General features: G+C 42.3%; 1 protein-coding gene and 1 long non-coding RNA gene across 3 annotated transcripts; one reads left to right on the forward strand and one right to left on the reverse strand.

The window, feature by feature from the left end:
* Positions 1–4,704: 4,704 nt before the first annotated feature.
* On the reverse strand, positions 4,705–17,072 carry LOC147371725 (uncharacterized). Of its 2 annotated transcripts, none has more exons than XR_015163715.1 (3): positions 16,889–17,072; positions 7,943–8,146; positions 4,705–6,077 (listed from the first exon to the last, which is right to left on the reverse strand). It is a non-coding gene; the product is annotated as an uncharacterized LOC147371725 (long non-coding RNA). The 2 variants fall into 2 exon arrangements; XR_015163714.1 differs by having other exon boundaries at positions 16,843–17,058.
* On the forward strand, positions 13,062–14,139 carry OR10AD1 (olfactory receptor family 10 subfamily AD member 1). The gene is given in 1 exon segment (XM_086399724.1): positions 13,062–14,139. A coding segment is annotated over 1 exon segment (837 nt). The 5' UTR covers positions 13,062–13,194; the 3' UTR covers positions 14,032–14,139.
* Positions 17,073–17,799: the final 727 nt, after the last annotated feature.

Consider the following 17,799-nt stretch of genomic DNA (forward strand, 5'->3'; position numbering starts at 1 on the left):
AGGCCACTTGCCATGGAAATAGCCTCACAAGGATATGAGACTATCCCCAGGGATCCAGTTAAAATGGTAAGACTTCAAGATGAGATAGTTGGCCTTGTTACATTTGGCCCCCAACAGTGACCAGGTAGAAGTTCATGCCTGCCTGAGTGTGTGTGTGCCTGTGAGTGTGTATGTGTGTGTGTGTCCACGGAGCCCATATTCCCTACCCTATAAATGACCAGCTGGTTTGCAGCAGAATTCACTGGACCCTCACTCGATGCCTGGGGAGCCCTCCTCTGAGCCTGAGATCAACACAGGAAATGTTATCACCAGGGTGTGCCAAAGTCAAGGGAGAAGGTCAGTAAACGTGCTCACTTCTTCAGTGAAAGCTGACCCTGACTCTATTTATCCATCAGAGACAAACATCCCTGGCTCCCTCAGTGACCACTTGTGTTTAGATCACATCAGAATTCTGCACACAGTGGCCAGGGAGGAGATGTCACAGATCTTGACTCCATTAACTTCCACCTTGCTCCTTTCTCTCTCTAGACACTTAACTCTGTCTACTTTTCCAACTCTCTCCAGCTAGTCTGTTCTCTGGCTCTCCTCTAAGTTTACATTGGGCTCTCAAAGACAGCCAACCAGGACTCCCAGGTCTGGATAAGGGGCAAATGGCTTGGGTGTGTCTGATGGGGCCCTTCTGGTTAGCAAAGGCCTGTCACCAGTTGCTGCAGAGGAGGAGACCATATTATCTCTAGGGTTACTTTTCCTCATTTCTTTGTTTTTTTTTCAACTTCCCTCTTCACATTTGTACATACTAGTGTCTTCTACTTATCTTACATTTTTCTTTCTTATTCTCTGGAAAAAGAAAGGCTTTTGATTCTAAATGATTCTCTTTTAGAAATTATATAAAAGCTGAGGTTCACATTTTTTCCAAATGTCTTGAGGAGAAAACTTTAGAGAAAATGGAACTTAAATACATCAGGGGTAAAAGCTGAGTTAAATGGACAGGACAGGGAGAAGCAGGAACCAATAGGATGGATTACAAAGTGTGGATGAGATCTTTTTCTCCAGGTTTCTGCAGGGCCAGTTTGGCTTCTTAGTGGGATGCTGGCCAAGTGTTTACAGTATTCCTTTTACATGTGAAATGAAACCACAGGGAGAGGGAGAGAAAACAGAGATCACAATTATATGTATTTATTGCCTAATCTGTGCCAGCACTAATTATATATTGTTTTAGTTAATCCTCATTTTATAGAAAAAAAAAATTTGAGAACCAGCTAGCCAACTGCACATTATAGTAAGCAACAATAATGTCAAGTCTGAATTTCTGATATGCCTGCCTCTAAAGACCCTTTGCTTTACCCTGTGCCTCACTGCCTCCCTATAAAGTGATGAGATTAGCTTCCAGGCAAGGTTTTTTTGTTTTGTTTTCTGTTTATGAATTTATTTGTTTATTTTTGGCTGTGCTGGGTCTGTTGCTGCATGGGCTTTTCTCTAGTGGCGATAGTGAGCTTCTCATTATGGTGGCTCCTCTAGTTGCAGAGTATAGGCTCTAGGGCATGCAGGGTTCAGTAGCTGGGGCATGGGGCTCAGTAGTTGCAGCCCTAGGGCACAAGCTCATTAGTGAAGGCGCATGGGCTTAGCTGCTCTGCGGCATGTGAGATCTTCCCGAATCAGGGATTGAGCCTGTGTCTCCTGCATTGGCAGGCAGATTCTTTACCACTGAGCCACCAAGGAAGACTCCAGGCAAAGTTTTTTAATCTCTAAATATGTAACTGTTCACCTCTTAAAATCATTTTATTTCTTAGTCTAAGAATCTCTCTGGGTTTCAACTTTATTCTCTCCTACTCTGATGGTACATATCTTGCTCTCCCCCTTGCTTACTCTCTCTGTCTCATTATCCCTCACTTTTTCTTCCTCTTTATTCTCTTCTCAAAGCTAATTAGAGTCTCTGCAAATTTTTTCTTCACACACTTTAAGTAGCAAGACAGCTTAATGACATAGAATAGCTAAAGTTGTCTAATCCACTGATGTTCAATAATTCTCCTTGATTTCTAAGTTCTCCTTCCAGTTTCATATTCATTTGTCTTTAGACTTATACACAGTCCCTGAATGTTCAGAGAAATATCATTATGGATACTTTATGTATAATTTCCTGTTTCTTTTCCTTGATTCTCTAGTTGTTTTATTCTTTAAGTCTCTGTACTAAAGGAAGGAAGCAACAAGTCTAGGGTGGTTTCATTACAGCTTATAATGAAATAGTTAATTCACTTTAGGACTCAGCTGGAGAATGATTAGGGATGATGGAGGGAGATCAAGTCTCATAAGATGCGGGCACTATCTGGAGTTACAATCTCAGCTATGAAGTGAAATGAAGGCTATTGTCAGTATTTCCATCATTTATGGTGACTCTCATTAGTGCAGATCAACACGAATGGTCTTCTGGTAGAGTTTGTGACCTACACTGATCTTTTGACATCACAGGGATCTGGGTTATCACAGGCATCTGCACTGATCTTTTAACATCACAGGGACCTGGGTTATCACAGGCATCTGCACTGATCTTTTGACAACACAGGGATCTGGGTTATCACAGGCATCTGCACTGATCTTTTGACATCACAGGGATCTGGGTCATCACAGGCATCTGCACTGATCTTTTGACATCACAGGGATCTGGGTCATCACAGGCATCTGAAATGCTCACCCACGGCACATTTACAACATTGGTCCAGGCCAGACCATCACTAAGGGATCCAGGTACTTCAGAGATCCTATTTCAGAAAGATATAGAAATACTGAAGTGGATCCAGTATCAAGGAGAAGGATGAAGCAAAAATAAAGCAGAAGACTGAGACAGTCAAGAGAATTTAGAATATTTCTACAATTTAACTCAATTGGATCTCTGCGGCAAGCCAGTTATTGTCAAGGCCCTCCGAGGAGCAAAAAGACTATTCAGTGTCCATCTTGCTTAAGAAAAGGGAAATAGGAAGAAACTTAAAATAGAAAAGAGGGGGGAAACAGGTAAGCCTATAGAAACACTTCTAAGTAAATCTGTAAGACATTGGGATGGGTCGCTAAACTGTAACAGAGTTATCAGCAGAGACCTCCAGGGACTCACACTAAAGACTAGTTGTCCTTCCTTAAAAGTCATTTACATCCGTCCTCATAATACCTTGATCCATATGCTTTTGTCTGGATCCATATGCTTTTCCCTACACAACTTTATTAGGTAATGGTAAAAATTTATTTCCTATTGTCTCCCAATCTGATTCCTAAATTCCTCAAAGTTCATGTAGATGTGTTAGTGAAAACCATGGAGTTCCAGAATTACACCTCATATTTTAAAATCTTTAAAAGTGCCATAATTCCAGGGCATTACTAATATGTGAAACCAGCAGGGAAAACAGTTCTTCTTTTCTGACCATTTAAGGACTTAGTAAGGGCCTGGCCTGTCTTTCTAATGACAGGTTAGTGCAATAGAACACAGGGTCAAGGAGACCTGCAGAACAGGGGATCTGCTCTTACAAGGCCTTTCTAGTTTCTCTTTCTTTTGTACCTAGTGAACAGACCCACTGTAGTTTCCCCTCCTTCTGACATTCCTGCTGTGAGACACCACCCAACTGGGTACAACTATTTTGTTCTCTCCCTGTACAGATAGGCAACAAAATCTTCCAAACAACCCATAATTGTGCATTCCCTCTGATCTCCAGTTGTGGATGATGGCAGTCTCACTAACAAGGATCTCTGTAAATCCTGGTTGCCCTTCTATTTTAAAAGGGCTAATTCTGCCCATGGGCAGAGGAGCCTGGTAGGCAACAGTCCATGGTGTCTCAAAAGAGTCAAACATGACTGAGCAACTAAACATTAACAACACAACAATTCAGGCCTCATCCCTCATTGATTTCTGGGGCTTGTCATCCTGTCTATATTTTTGAATGATGAATGGTCCTATATTGCATCTTTTAATCTGATTTCTAAATTCATTAGTTTTACTATTCAGTAAAATGGTATATGTTCTGTCATTCTTAGTTAACAAAGAGAAATTGATTGGCCACTTTAGGGTGAACTACATATTCTCTGAGCTGGAATTAGGAGGGTGGATGCCTTTGCCTTCTTCCTGCAGGCTGACTTTGATCTAATCTTATTTGATTAGGAGAATTTTCAGAGATGGAAGAGGGAATACAAGCCTTATAAATCCTAAGAGCTGGCTTTTAGTTCCCAGCCTTGAGAAGCAAGGGAAATCTTCACTCAATCTTCAAATAAGCCCCAATTAGTTTACACTTTTTATTGTATATAATTGATTTCTAAATTACTGTGTATTGGCCATCATGGAATGGTTACCTCCAACTTATTCACACATTGTCAAATTGGGAGCAGGAATTTCTATCTTCCCTAATAAAGACTGAAGAGAAACTGCCTTTTATCACAAAATGACATATCCACTAACAATTCAGTTTACCAAAAGAACATCTTTTTATGGCTATTTTCCACCTCTTAAGGTCTCCTCAAGTTTAGATGTAATTTCAGCATTATACCTGATGTGAAACATTTGAGGGTTAACTCAGGTTCTCACTTATAGTGACTATTTTTTCTTACCAAGGATGCCTTTCTCCAAGAACAATCTTCTTTAATCTGTCAGTTGTTAGCAAATATTTTTCTTGCATCTGATATTTTCCTTTTTATTCACACTTTCCTGAGTATTTTATGATTTCATTACTCTTCAGATCCCCCAGTATTTTATTGAAGCTTGATTAGAGCTCTTAACCATATGATATTATATTTAATTTATAAAATATGCCTGTCCTTAACAGTACTGTATACTCTATCAGAACTTAACAGTGCTTAAAATATATATATTTAATATGCAGATTCAGTTTTTAAAAGATTTCAGGAACTTTGAGGATTGTTGTTCAGTCACTCAGTCGAGTCCGACTCCTTGCGACCCCATGGACGGCAGCATGCCAGGCTTCCCTGTCCATCACCAACTCCCGAAGTTTACTCAAACTCATGTCCATTGAGTCAGTGATGCAATCCAACCATCTCATCCTCTGTCATCCCCTTCTCCTCCCACCTTCAATCTTTCCCAGCATCAGGGTCTTTTCAAATGAGTCAGTTCTTCACATCAGGTGACCAAAGTATTGGAGTTTCAGCTCAGCATCAGTCCTTACAATGAATATTCAGGACTGATTTCCTTTAGGATGGACTGGTTGGATCTCCTTGCAGTCCAAGGGACTCTCAAGAGTCTTCTCCAACACCACAGTTCAAAAGCATCAATTCTTTGCCACTCAGCTTTCTTTATAGTTCAACTCCCACATCCATACATGACTACTGGAAAAACCATAGCTTTGACTAGATGGACCTTTGTTGACAGAGTAATGTCTCTGCTTTTTAATATGCTGTTTAGGTTGGTCATAACTTTTCTTCCAAGGAGCAAGCGTCTTTTAATTTCATGGCTGCAGTCACCATCTGCAGTGATTTTGGAGCCCAAAAAAATAGTCTGTCACTGTTTCCATTGTTTCCCCATCTATTTGCCATGACGTGATGGGACCAGATGCCAGGATCTTAAGTTTTCTGAATGTTGAGTTTTAAGCCAACTTTCTCACTCTCCTCTTTCACTTTCATCAAGAGGCTCTTTAGTTCTTCACTTTCTGGCATAACTGTAGTATCATCCGCCTATCTGAGGTTATTGATATTTCTCCCGGCAATCTTGATTCCAGCTTGTGCTTCATCCAGTCCAGCATTTCTCATGATGTGCTCTGCATATAAGTTAAATAAGCAGGGTGACAATATACAGCCTTGATGTACTCCTTTACCAATTTGGAAAGTCTGTTGTTCCATGTCCAGTTCTAACTGTTGCTTCTTGACCTGCATACAGAGGTCTCAGGGGGCAGGTCAGGTGGTCTGGTATTTCCATTTCTTTAAGAATTTTACACAGTTTCTTGTGATCCACACAGTCAGTCTTTGGCATAGTCAATAAAGCAGAAGTAGATATTTTTCTGGAACTGTCTCACTTTTTTGATGATCCAACATGAGGATTACAGACACTTAAAAATATAAATGTCCTAATTAATATTTTTCATTTATGCAGTGACCTGCAAAAGGAAACAGTAAATTAAAATTCATTGAGCACTTTCATATTGCAGATATTCTATATGGTTTATGTATATATTTTTATATAAATTATGTATTTTTGATTGAAAAATTTTCTCCTAATCTTCACAACTACACAAATACAGTTTTCTTCATTTTACAGATGAGAAAACAGGTTTGTAGGAGTTGATTTTTTAAGTTTTTTTCATGAACAGCATTAAATAATGTAGAAAGTTGGAACTCAGATGGTCATTTATTCTATTATTCCTTCAACATACATATATTAAACAACTGCTATGTGTTAGGCAGTGTCCCAGGAAACAAGGATGTAAAATCTCTGGTGTTACGGAGTTCAGGAACAAATGCAATTTCAAATAGGCTGATGTGGGAAGAGTTACTGGAGACTTCACTATGGCTGCAAGAGTTGAGACTGATCTTGTTGGAGCAGTTTGTCAAATGGAGAAATATATATGAAGACTGAATTCCAAAAAGAGCACTAGTAGAGTCTTAGAGGCTTAGGAAACGACAGTATATTTGGGAAACAAAAGTTGTAAGTGGGGGTGTAGAGTGTTCTGTAGGGGAGCAGGGGAAGATAACAGTATTTAATTGCTCAGCAGGTAAAGAATCCACCTACAAGTGAAGGAGACACAGGAGATGCAGGTTAAATCCCTGGGCCAGGGAAGATCCCTTGGAGGAGGAAATGGCAAACCACTCCAGTATTCTTGCTGGAAAATACCATGGATAGAGGACTCACAACGACTCAGACATGACTGAGCACACGGCATGAAAATGGCAATATCATATGGAGGTTAGAAAGAGGGGATGGAAAGTGACTTCATGGTTTCTGAACTATGGGGTTCAGTTAATAGTGTTAACTATGGAGGAGATTAAGACAAAGAGCCATGGATGCTCCTGGGGCACTGATAACTGTGCAGACTTCTTGCTGTTCTTTATCTTTCACTAGACCAAATCTAAACCAGACTTCCACTGAAAAATTCTCAAAACTCTGCAGAACAACTGCTTAAATGCCCATGTGAGACAGGAAGTTCCTCTAGCTACCATTTCTGGTTCTCCTGACCTTAAAAGAAATTGAAAGCCACTGCCCACCATAGCAACGGGCTTCCCTGATAGCTCAGTTGGTGAAGAATCCACCTGCAATGCAGGAGACCCCAGTTCAATTCCTGGGTTGGGAAGATCCCCTGGAGAAGAGATAGGCTACCCACTCCAGTATTCTTGGGCTTCCTTTATGGCTCAGTTGGTAAAGAATCCACCTGCAACGTGGGAGACTTAGGTTCAATCCCTGGGTTGGGAAGATCCCCTGGAGAAGGGAAAGGCTACCCACTCCAGTATTCTGGCCTAGAGAATTCCACGGACTGTATAGTCCATGGGGTCGCAAAGAGCCAGACACGATTGAGTCACTTTCACTTCAGTTCACTTCACCATAGCAGTATTCCCCAGGATGGACCTCCTTAAGTGCCTTGAAGTTTTATTTTAGTGTCGGGTTTTTTTTTTTTTAAATTTCTTCACCACCTCCTGCCAATTCCACTCACAATAAAAAATGTTAGTATTCCTTCAGGGTAAGTTCTGGTTACTCATATGGCCAGAGGCACTGCCTCCCTGGTGATTCAGAATGTTATCTTTCAAACCTACGTCATCAATATTGCTATTTAGCTACTTATTGCACTCTCCTTCCCATCCCAACTCAGTTCTCTGTGTTCTTGGGTCAGTTTATTCTCCTTCTAATTGTGATGGAAATATTGGAGTACAGATCTGGAGAAAATCAACAAGGAGGCTTCTTGGCTACTTTAGGCATTGAGGGTTTTGTAGGCTTTAAGTTACTGAGTAGCCCAAGAAAAAAAAAACTTACCAAGTAGTCCACCTCAAACATGAGACCTAGTATTCCTCAACACAGAGTTGGGAGCCAAAACCCCAGATAATATGAACTGCCTGGACTTCTTTGAGATATCTTGGGGGTAGCGATAATCTCAAAAGGTCACTCGCAGTGGAATTGGGTGCTCAACCATCACTCACCCACTCTCCATAGGAGACATTTTTGAGGAAACAAACAATTCTGCAAGATAAAAGAGTATGTTCATATTCAGTTTAAAGAAGACAAGTCTACAGGACTTTAGTGACATGAAATCTCTAAATCACAAGTTTTCACCCTTTGTGAGTTCCAGCTGCTTTTGATTAAACTGTGGACTTTCCAAGGAAATAGCTCTGACACACACAATATTTCCTATAACATTTCAGAGATGAATGGACATTCTGAAACATCTATTGATTCCCCTGGGTCCATGAACCCAAGTATGAATATATTTACCTTAACAGTTTTCACCCAGAAGACATTTTTCTGCTTTAAGGTCACAAAATGAGTAATCCAAAAAGCAAAGAACTATAGTATACAGAAGAGGGACCAGGCTTCAAGCTGTGTAAGGGCTGAAATTACTAGAGAGACATTTTATTTAAAGCAACCCTGCAAAAAACAGAGGCTGAAGCTTTCTAAGAGAAGAACTTAACATGATTTTAAACAAGGCTGGTGAATTCCTTTACAACATGAGTGAACCAACCTCATCCCTAAAACAAACATACGCTACAGAATAAATAAGCAATACAATGCTCTATTATATTTTCTTTCCTGTAGTTATAAAATGATAGGAAGGCAACAGAAACATACTGGCTTAATTGTTGAATTATTCAAAAGTGTCCTGGCCCCTCTGTAAAAATGACAGGAATCAGAGTCTTACTTTATAATGAGACATTTTCCCACCAGTCTAGTCTACAGTAGCACACTTTGTTCACTGTGCTCCTGTGGTCATGGAATGTAGACATCTCTCAATTCACCAGCACTGTTCTTTGAGAATTCAACATATATGTTTATCAGCAGAATTCCTCACTCTCTCAGGATTTGTCAAACACCACTGTGGCTCACTTCGTGTTATAACCACAGCTCTATCACACTTCTTCGTTTATATTTCCATGTATGTGATAATATTACTAATAACTGGGACTTTGATGGGGTCCAATAAGTAACACTACTCCTTCCTTTACTTCTTAATCAATTGAGAAAGAAGGTAGCACCTGAATATGGGGGGTAAAATATCAACTTTATTAATACCAATACAGAAATTTGAGCAATTGGACTTACTGATGCAGAAACACAGAGTTAGACAGACTTATTTCCTTGTTGCTGGCAGCTACAACACTGCCTCCCCAAACAGAGGTGGAACCTGCCCTTAAGAAGGTTACTTACTCCAAAGGCGAGGTCTAGAGGAAAAAGACAGACACATGTGCTCAGCTTTCCTTCTAAAATCAGATAACCACTCCATCTCCCCTCTATAAGATGGTGTGAATGAAGGAAGAGGGAAGGGTCAGGGGTATGTGACTACAATAGTTTCATTCATGTGGAAGGAAACATCAGGAATATGGAAGCTGTTATTCCTCACACACCCCTAATCATGCCTAACAGTGTGTTCTCCTGCCCCATTAAGTCTTTGTTTAATCAGGGATAGTGGTGTATTAAGACAATCCCATTTCTACCCTCATGTGGCTGCTCCTCTGATGCAGGTTCTTCAATGAGATTAAATCACATCATTAAATTACAATAATAAACTTGAGGTTTAAATGTGATGGTGGGTGTAAACTATTTTATAAACTAGTGTTAATTTAAATGAGATTACAGACCTCCCTTGGGCTGCAAGAAGATCCAACCAGTCCATTCTAAAGGACATCAGTCCTGGTTGTTCTTTGGAAGGAATGATGCTAGGGCTGAAACTCCAGTACTTTGGCCACCTCATGCAAAGAGTTGACTCATTGGAAAGACTCTGATGCTGGGAGGGATTGGGGGCAGGAGGAAAAGGGGACGACAGAGGATGAGATGGCTGGATGGCATCACCGACTCGATGAAAGTGAGTTTGAGTGAACTCCAGGAGTTGGTGGTGGACAGGGAGGCCTGGCATGCTGCAATTCATGAGGTCACAAAGAGTCGGACACAACTGAGCGACTGAACTGAACTGAACAGACCTCCAGTCTTTACATAAGAAACCCAAGGAATTATGAGTGGTTATTTAATCTCTACACACTTGGCAAAAGAAAATCCCATGATCCTCTTCTGGTTTAACAAGGAACTCTCACAAGTATGTGTATGTTTTAGAAAACAAAAAGATACCGATCTACATATTACCATGGCCATAATTAAGACCTACCAATCAAAATTACATTTTAGAGGTTCAAGATTAGCTTTATAGCACATAGCAACAATTTCTGATATCCAGTCTTAGAAAATTCTTTGCCCAAAATAATACTTGCAAGGACATCTTTTATGTTATAGAATAATATGAGCTTATTTGAAGCTAAAGGAGAATTTAGCTTTATTTTCCTGCTGGTATTTCTTCAATTATTAATAGTTATAAGAAAATGTGATTTCAAATCAAGGTGTTAGAATTCAGTTATTTATCACAGACAAAATTAAAAATCTTAAGAGAGTAAAAATAAACACTTAAAAAGTGAGAACAATATAAGCTTACTAATAAGTGGAATACATGAAATGTAAAGTTTCTCACCTATTCTATAAAGTGCAGTACACACATAACTTAGTGCCTGCATGCTAAGTCACTTCAGTCATGTCTAACTCTTTGCAACCCTATGGACTGTAGCCTTCCAGGCTCCTCTGTCCATGGGATTCACCAGGGAAGAATACTGGAGTGAGTTGCCATACCCTCCTCCAGGGGATCTTCCCAACCCAGGGATCGAACCTGCATCTCTTTTGTCTCCTGCATTGGCAGGTGGGTTCTTTACCACTAGCACACCTGGGAAGCCTGCATAACTTAGGGATATTATTTAAATAAACATTTATCACCCGTGGTATAGATGACAGAGAACTAACAAGGCCATCATACAAAACTTCTCTTCCAGAGTGGCCCACCAGGTCAGACCATCCTCTCTGGACAAGTTCTTCAAACACCATGAGTTTCTCTGTTATTTGTCACAGTAATTAAATGACAAACATCATTACCAGCCAAGCAACAGAATGAGGTAGGATGTGATTTTCAAGATATTATTGTTGCATTTACTTATACAAATGTTTGACTGGTTAAGTCCTGACTAACTCTTGTAGTTAACAAGACACCAGGTATCACAGAATAGTCTTTCTAACGAACAAACCACAAATAAATATTTGTACTCCTGCAAATCATAATGACTCCATAGGTTGAATTTCAGTTTCTTCTTGTCTGAAATGTAGCCCACTTACTTCACTTGCCCAGACTCTGACCTCAGTTTCAACAAGTCCACTGCGCCCATGATTCAAAGCCACTTCTTGGATTCAACAGTTCTTTATGCCCCTCCCTACTCATTCTGGGCCCCCAAGAGAGGAATTTCTAGGGGATCATTCAAAGCAGCTATGATGGGAATGGCCTACTGCCCAAACACTGCCTGGACCTGTCAGGAAACACCTACAGGGATTCCAAGAAAGAAGTGGCAGTAATGGCATAGGTATGTTTTAAAATTAAGTTAGGTACCTGAAAGATTTAAAGACATGGAGAGCAGAGAGAAGTTCAACTGGAGGTAGCTCAATGACAGACACCCACCACCAGAGATGAGAAAGGGAGAGAAAGGAGAGTGAGAAATGGAAGTAAGTGGAAAACCATGGGAAAGACAAAAAGAGGGGAGAAATTGAGAGTGTGTATAAAAGGGAATGGAAGAAGAGAAAATGAAGAAGAGTGACAGGCAGAACTGAATGTTGAGAACAAACACACTGTCAAAATCTGAAAGTGAAAGATGTGTCCTATATATCCTAATTCCAAAACAGGATGAAAAGTAGGAGATATTTAATATGAACATAATGACTTCCTAAAAATCACAATGAGAATAGAGCATGAGAATTCTGGATGCTTGTTCTCTGATGATAGAGAAAAGAACAAGATTTACTCTCTATTAGTAAAAGGACAGCTTGAAGTTATCTGAACATCTATCCAAAATGATTGAATTTGTGCCCTGCTCAGAACTTCCCTGTTCTCAGAGGGATAGTTGGATCCTTTTACCCAGTTATGTATTGCCCTAAATTCCCACCCCAGCAGGAAAACTGTCTCCTATTAGGAAGCATGCCAGAGCTCACCACCAGGCCCATCTCCAGCATGCCTGGCTGCTGCTGCTGCTAAGTCGCTTCAGTCATGTCCGACTCTGTGCGACCCCAGAGACGGCAGCCCACCAGGCTCCCGCGTCCCTGGGATTCTCCAGGCAAGAACACTGGAATGGGTTGCCATTGCCTTCTCCAATGCATGAAACTGAAAAGTGAAAGTGAAGTCACTCAGTCATGTCCGATGGGTGGTTAATGCAGCAGCAGCAACCACCAGGAACCTGAGACTGGAAAGAAGGATGATTGGGAAGAGCTGAGTGTGATGTTTCAAGTTATGCTAATCATTCTCATCTAAGGGATAATCCTGAGAGTTGGCATATTTTTCTCTAAAAATTCAACCCATTCATTGTTTTAAATAGATAGTATACTTGAGCTTTTTCCTTTCCTAGAAAAATACATCTACAAATGTCTCTCAAGTGTACCTTCAATATGATCTATGAACTAACAGCTACCACCCCCTCCTCTGAAGTACTCCACTCCTCTGTTTGGCATGGGTTCTAGAAAACTATCTTGTTTTTTCTCCCCAATTTGATTAAAGACTAACACTTCCCGGTCCCAGACTGGAAACAGATACTTGACTTGAGCCTGAGTAAATTAAAATAAAGTATAACCACCCTGCCTTAATTTTTGATATTATGATTCCATGGAGGCACCTATGGTGACCCTGGCATTTTCACGGCCCTATACCATTGCCAATTACATAATGTTTACTTAAGTTACAAAACATTTACCACCACTCATTTATCTTTTATATTACATCCACTAATATTAGGTGGGTTTCTGTAATCAAGTGAGTACCCTGCATTACTCTACAGCTGTCTCTCTTGTACTTTTCCTGTCCTTTGTCCTCAAGTGGATCCACGCCAGCGGACCTAAGGAATGGCAGCACCGTGACTGAGTTTATCCTCGTGGGCTTTGAGCAGAGCTCCCCATCCACTCGGGCATTGCTCTTTGCCCTCTTCCTAGCCCTCTACAGCCTTGCCATGACCATGAATGGCCTCATCATCTTCATCACCTAGACAGACCCCAGGCTCAACAGCCCCATGTACTTCTTCCTTGGCCACCTGTCCTTCCTGGATGTCTGCTTCATCACCACCACCATCCCACAGATGCTGGTCCACCTGACAGTGAAGAACCATGTTGTCTCCTTTGTCTCTTGCATGACCCAGATGTACTTGGTCTTCTGTGTGGGTGTGGCTGAGTGCATCCTCTTGGCTTTCATGGCCTATGACCGTTATGTTGCCATCTGCCACCCACTTAGCTATGCCCAGATCATAAGCCAGCAGGTCTGCGTGAGCCTGGTGAGTATTGCCTGGTCCTTTGGGCTTATCAATGGCATCTTACTTGAGTATATGTCATTCCGGAATCCCTTCTGCAGAGACAACCACATAGAAAACTTCTTCTGTGAGGCCCCCATAGTGATTGCTCTCTCCTGTGGAGACCCCCAGTTTAGTCTGAGAGTCATCTTTGCCGATGCCATTGTGGTGCTGCTCAGCCCCATAGTGCTCATCGTCATCTCCTATGCCCACATCCTGGCCTCCATCCTGGGCAGGAACTCCTCCTCTGGTCGAGGCAAGACCTTCTCTACTTGTGCCTCCCATCTGACCGTGGTCATCTTTTTCTACACCTCGGCCATGTTCTCTTACATGAACCCCCGCAGCACACACGGTCCTGACAAAGACAAGCCTTTCTCCCTCCTCTACACCATCATCACCCCCATGTGCAACCCCATCATCTACAGTTTCCGAAACAAAGAAATGAAGGGGGCCATGGCGAGGGCCCTTGGGAGAAGCAGCCTTTCCCAGGCAGAGTCTGTCTAGTGGGAAGATGCCTGGAGGGGCAGCTTCCTCCTCCAGTCCTGAGAGTTGGATAACTTTCCTGTGCTGAGAGGCTCCAGGAAAGAGCATTCATAGGTTCCTTGGCACCAGCATCAGGCCTGGAAGTTCCTATTAATGTCTAATGCTCATCTATCTGATGTATCTTTAAGCACTGTGTTCTCTTGGACCTTTTTCAGGAGACTTGGAGACCTTTCTGAGTAATTTTCTTCTAAGTTCTCACAACAGGATCTATAACACATAACCACACTTAATTCCATTTCATTTTCTTTGCATAGCACTTTTATATGCTCTTCCCAGCCTCAGTTCTGCCTAGGCATTTAGGAGTAAACATTTTCTTTCAACTTAATCTGTTTTTCTTTCTCACACTTCATTCTCACTTCCTGAATCTGCCCTCATCCAGTCTGCTTCTATATGAGAAACAGTAGAGGAAGAAAAAAGAAAAAGGTTATTAGGGAGCAGTTGACACCAAAGAAGTTAGAGAAAAGAAAAAGAAAAACGAGGCATCATCAGCCTGAACTTTACCTTGTTTGCCTCCACTAGCCCAGGAGAGGGAATATGCAGCTGCGTTTGTTGTTATGTTTACGCTTCTGTGTGTTAGGGAAGGGCAAGTAGGAGAGGCCAGGTGTCAAATCTCTTCTTCCTCAGTCCTTTAGTTTTCTTAAGTACATGACTATTTAATATTTCTCTTCAGATTCAAGTATCGGTTTGGCCAAAAAGTTTGTTCAAGTTTTTACATTGTGGAAAGACCTGAATGAACATTTTGGCCAACTCAATAGTGAGTACCTCTACCAAGCTTCTCAGACTGCCGGTTTCCTTCCCTTTTACCCATACTCCTAAACAACTCCCCTTTCCCTACTGCCTATTTTTCTCAACCATCTTTCATTTCATTCCAATTCAGTACTATTCCACCTTCTTCCTTATGGTAAATGGGTCCACTTCATTCCCTATACATGAAATCTCCACACTACCTCCACCACTGCCGATGACCTTCTTAACTTGCAACCCTTCCTCTCTTGGCTTAGCTTCTCATCTTCATGAAACCCAGTGTCCCCTGAGAGGGCATAATATTCTCAGCTGTTCTCTTTCTTTGCAAACTGCATCTTTCTCATGCTCCTTTCATAACAGATAGCAAAGAAAGGGGCATAGGCCTGTGCTATGTTTTCTGATGCTACTTCCTTGAGATGAAAGCACCTCACTTGGGATGCTCTCGAATAGATATAGTAATACAACCCTTTTCACATCCTGACATCACATACAAACTACCCTTCACCCCACAAAGCTCTATTCCTTTGAGTCCAATTGGTGATTATCTAGATAACAGAGAACATGTGAGACGCACTACTCAGTCAGCAAGGAGACACCACTGTCACCAAGAAGAAACAATAAACACAGAGCCTAAACATTTACATTACCAAAGAAAAACTACACCTAGGCAAAGTGAAGCAGGCAAGAAAGACTTTCTTTAAACCTACTGCAGTAGGGAGACTAATTCAATGCTGGTCAAACAAGTGGCTGGTGAGTTTGTATGAGCTGCAGTAGGGGGATCTTAGGCCTGTGAGTGGCAATTGCCCTTAGCCAGAGTACTTCGGAATGACAGACAGCACTCACTATTAAGCACTTAGGTTTTAACAGATTTAAACTTCACAAAACCCTTTAATAGTATTACCTCCATTTTGAGAAGCAAAACTGAGGACCATAAAAGTTAATTTGCTCAAATTTACTGCCCATTTCAAAAGGCTTAGCTTTTTCTAACTGGGCAGCACTTCCAGAGCATGCACTCCTTAAAAGGTAATCAAATAACTATCCCCAAGAATGGGGCAGTCTTTATATTGAGGAAGTGATACTAGAATTATGCCTCAAAAAATAAGTAGTGAATTAAGATCAACCCTGAATATTCATTGGAAGGACTGTTGCTGAAACTGTGGGCCACCTGTTGCGGAGAGCAGACTCACAAGAAAAGACCCTGACGCTGGGAAACACTAAAGGCAAAAGAAGAGGGCAGCAGAGAATGAGATGGTTATACCATCACGAACTCAACGGACATGAATTTGAGCAAACTCCAGGAGATACTGGAGGAGAGAGGAGCTTGGCGTTCTACAGTCCATGGCGTAGCAGAGTCCTCACGATTTGGCGACTGAACAACAAAGTGAATTAAAAGACTGAAAATGGGTGTGGCATTGGCACGGATTTAGAATTCCAGGCAAAAGGAACTGCCTGATTCGTCATTGAAATGGTGTGTTCAACGTGGATGACAACAGGCCAGTATGGCCAGGAATGCTGAAAAATCAGGCTGCGTGACCCAGAACTGTCTTCTCTAGCCAACGCACTTTCTGGTTCACGGTCCCGAGCTCCGAAGAGCCCCGGCCTCAAACGGGAACCTAGGCATGGTGGGGGGCTGACCTTTTGCGGAAGAGAAGCCGCCGCCCTGGCCGCGTTTCCCCCGCCACAGTCTCTGCCCTGGTCCCCAGTGGCATAAGAAGAGCCCACAGGGTCCGCGAAAACTCCTGTAAATGCATTAACTAAAAGCCATCCCGAAATGCGCATCCCTACTCATCTCCCAATGCGAAGCCACTAGTCGCCGGACCGCACGACCACGCTCTAGGGTTACCACACCCCGGCCCAGGGACCGAAACTGTGGGAGGGAACGCCAGGAATTCTACCTAGAGTCCCGGCTCAGCCCGCCCTCAGCTGTAGCCCGGCCCTAGGTTCCTCTTATCTAAAGCCGGCGCCATGTTTCCCAGCCCGCTTTGGCGCTGCACCACTAAACTACCCAGCAGGCCTTGGAGCCCTGACCTGATTGCAGCCGCCGGAAGGGGTGGGCGTGGTCCGCGCTACGAACCTGCGGCCAATCAACTTTCCCCAGCCTCTTAGATCGCCGCTATAGCAACCAGTGAGCGCCTTCTTCTTAGCCGCCCCTCCGGGGCTGGGGAGCCCGAACCAGACCACTCTGGGAGATACCAGCTTTTCTGGGAGACTCCGCAGCCGCCCGCCCGCGCTGGTGACGCGGGCCTCAGGGTTGGGATACCCTCCCAGCTGAGTGCATTTGTTTAAATGCCACGCCCCTTTGACGAAGGATGAGATGGGATGGGGGCAGAGCAAAGCTAGAGGCTGGCTTAAGTAGGTCTTTGCCTATCACGTGAAATCACTTTAGCGCCCATCCTAGTCCGCGGATCTGTAACCTCGTTCGTTCCAGGAGACTTCGCCCGTTTCAGAGTTGCGTAACTGTTGCGTTCCTCTTCCCTCCTTTGGGCAACGGCAGTATTCTCTGAGCTTCCTTACCTCCCTTTTCAGTTACAGACTCCAGGAAACCTTCCTTGTTCCCTTGACCCTTCGGAGTTCACTGGACTTTCTTTACTGTCCCTTCATGGTTTTTTTCCTGACACTGTACTGTAATTCACTTTTCTGTCTTCCCCACTATTCTGAGATTCATTTTTTAGTTCATAGCACATTGCCAGACTATAGGTGGTGCTATAATTCTGTTTCCTCAGTGAAATCTTAAGCAGACTCCTGCTATATTAACCAAATAAAAGCAAAGCTGTTCTGGTAGAAGTGGAGTGTCAGTGTCCAAAGCCCTGGACCTTCAAGGAAAATCCTAAGGCACCATAATTAGTGACTTAATCAGTTTAATATATATGGCTTACCCAGGACACGGAAACTAAACGTACCTAGAGCCTCCCAGAACACCCTTAAAAATCTCATTTGGGGATTTCAAATCTGATTACATGTGTTTATTTTTATTTTCCAGTCTAA

The sequence above is a fragment of the Bos grunniens genome, chromosome 5 (assembly GCF_055505025.1).
Source record: "Bos grunniens cultivar Pamir isolate PY7600 chromosome 5, Bosgru_T2T1.0, whole genome shotgun sequence".
Lineage (NCBI taxonomy): Eukaryota > Metazoa > Chordata > Mammalia > Artiodactyla > Bovidae > Bos > Bos grunniens.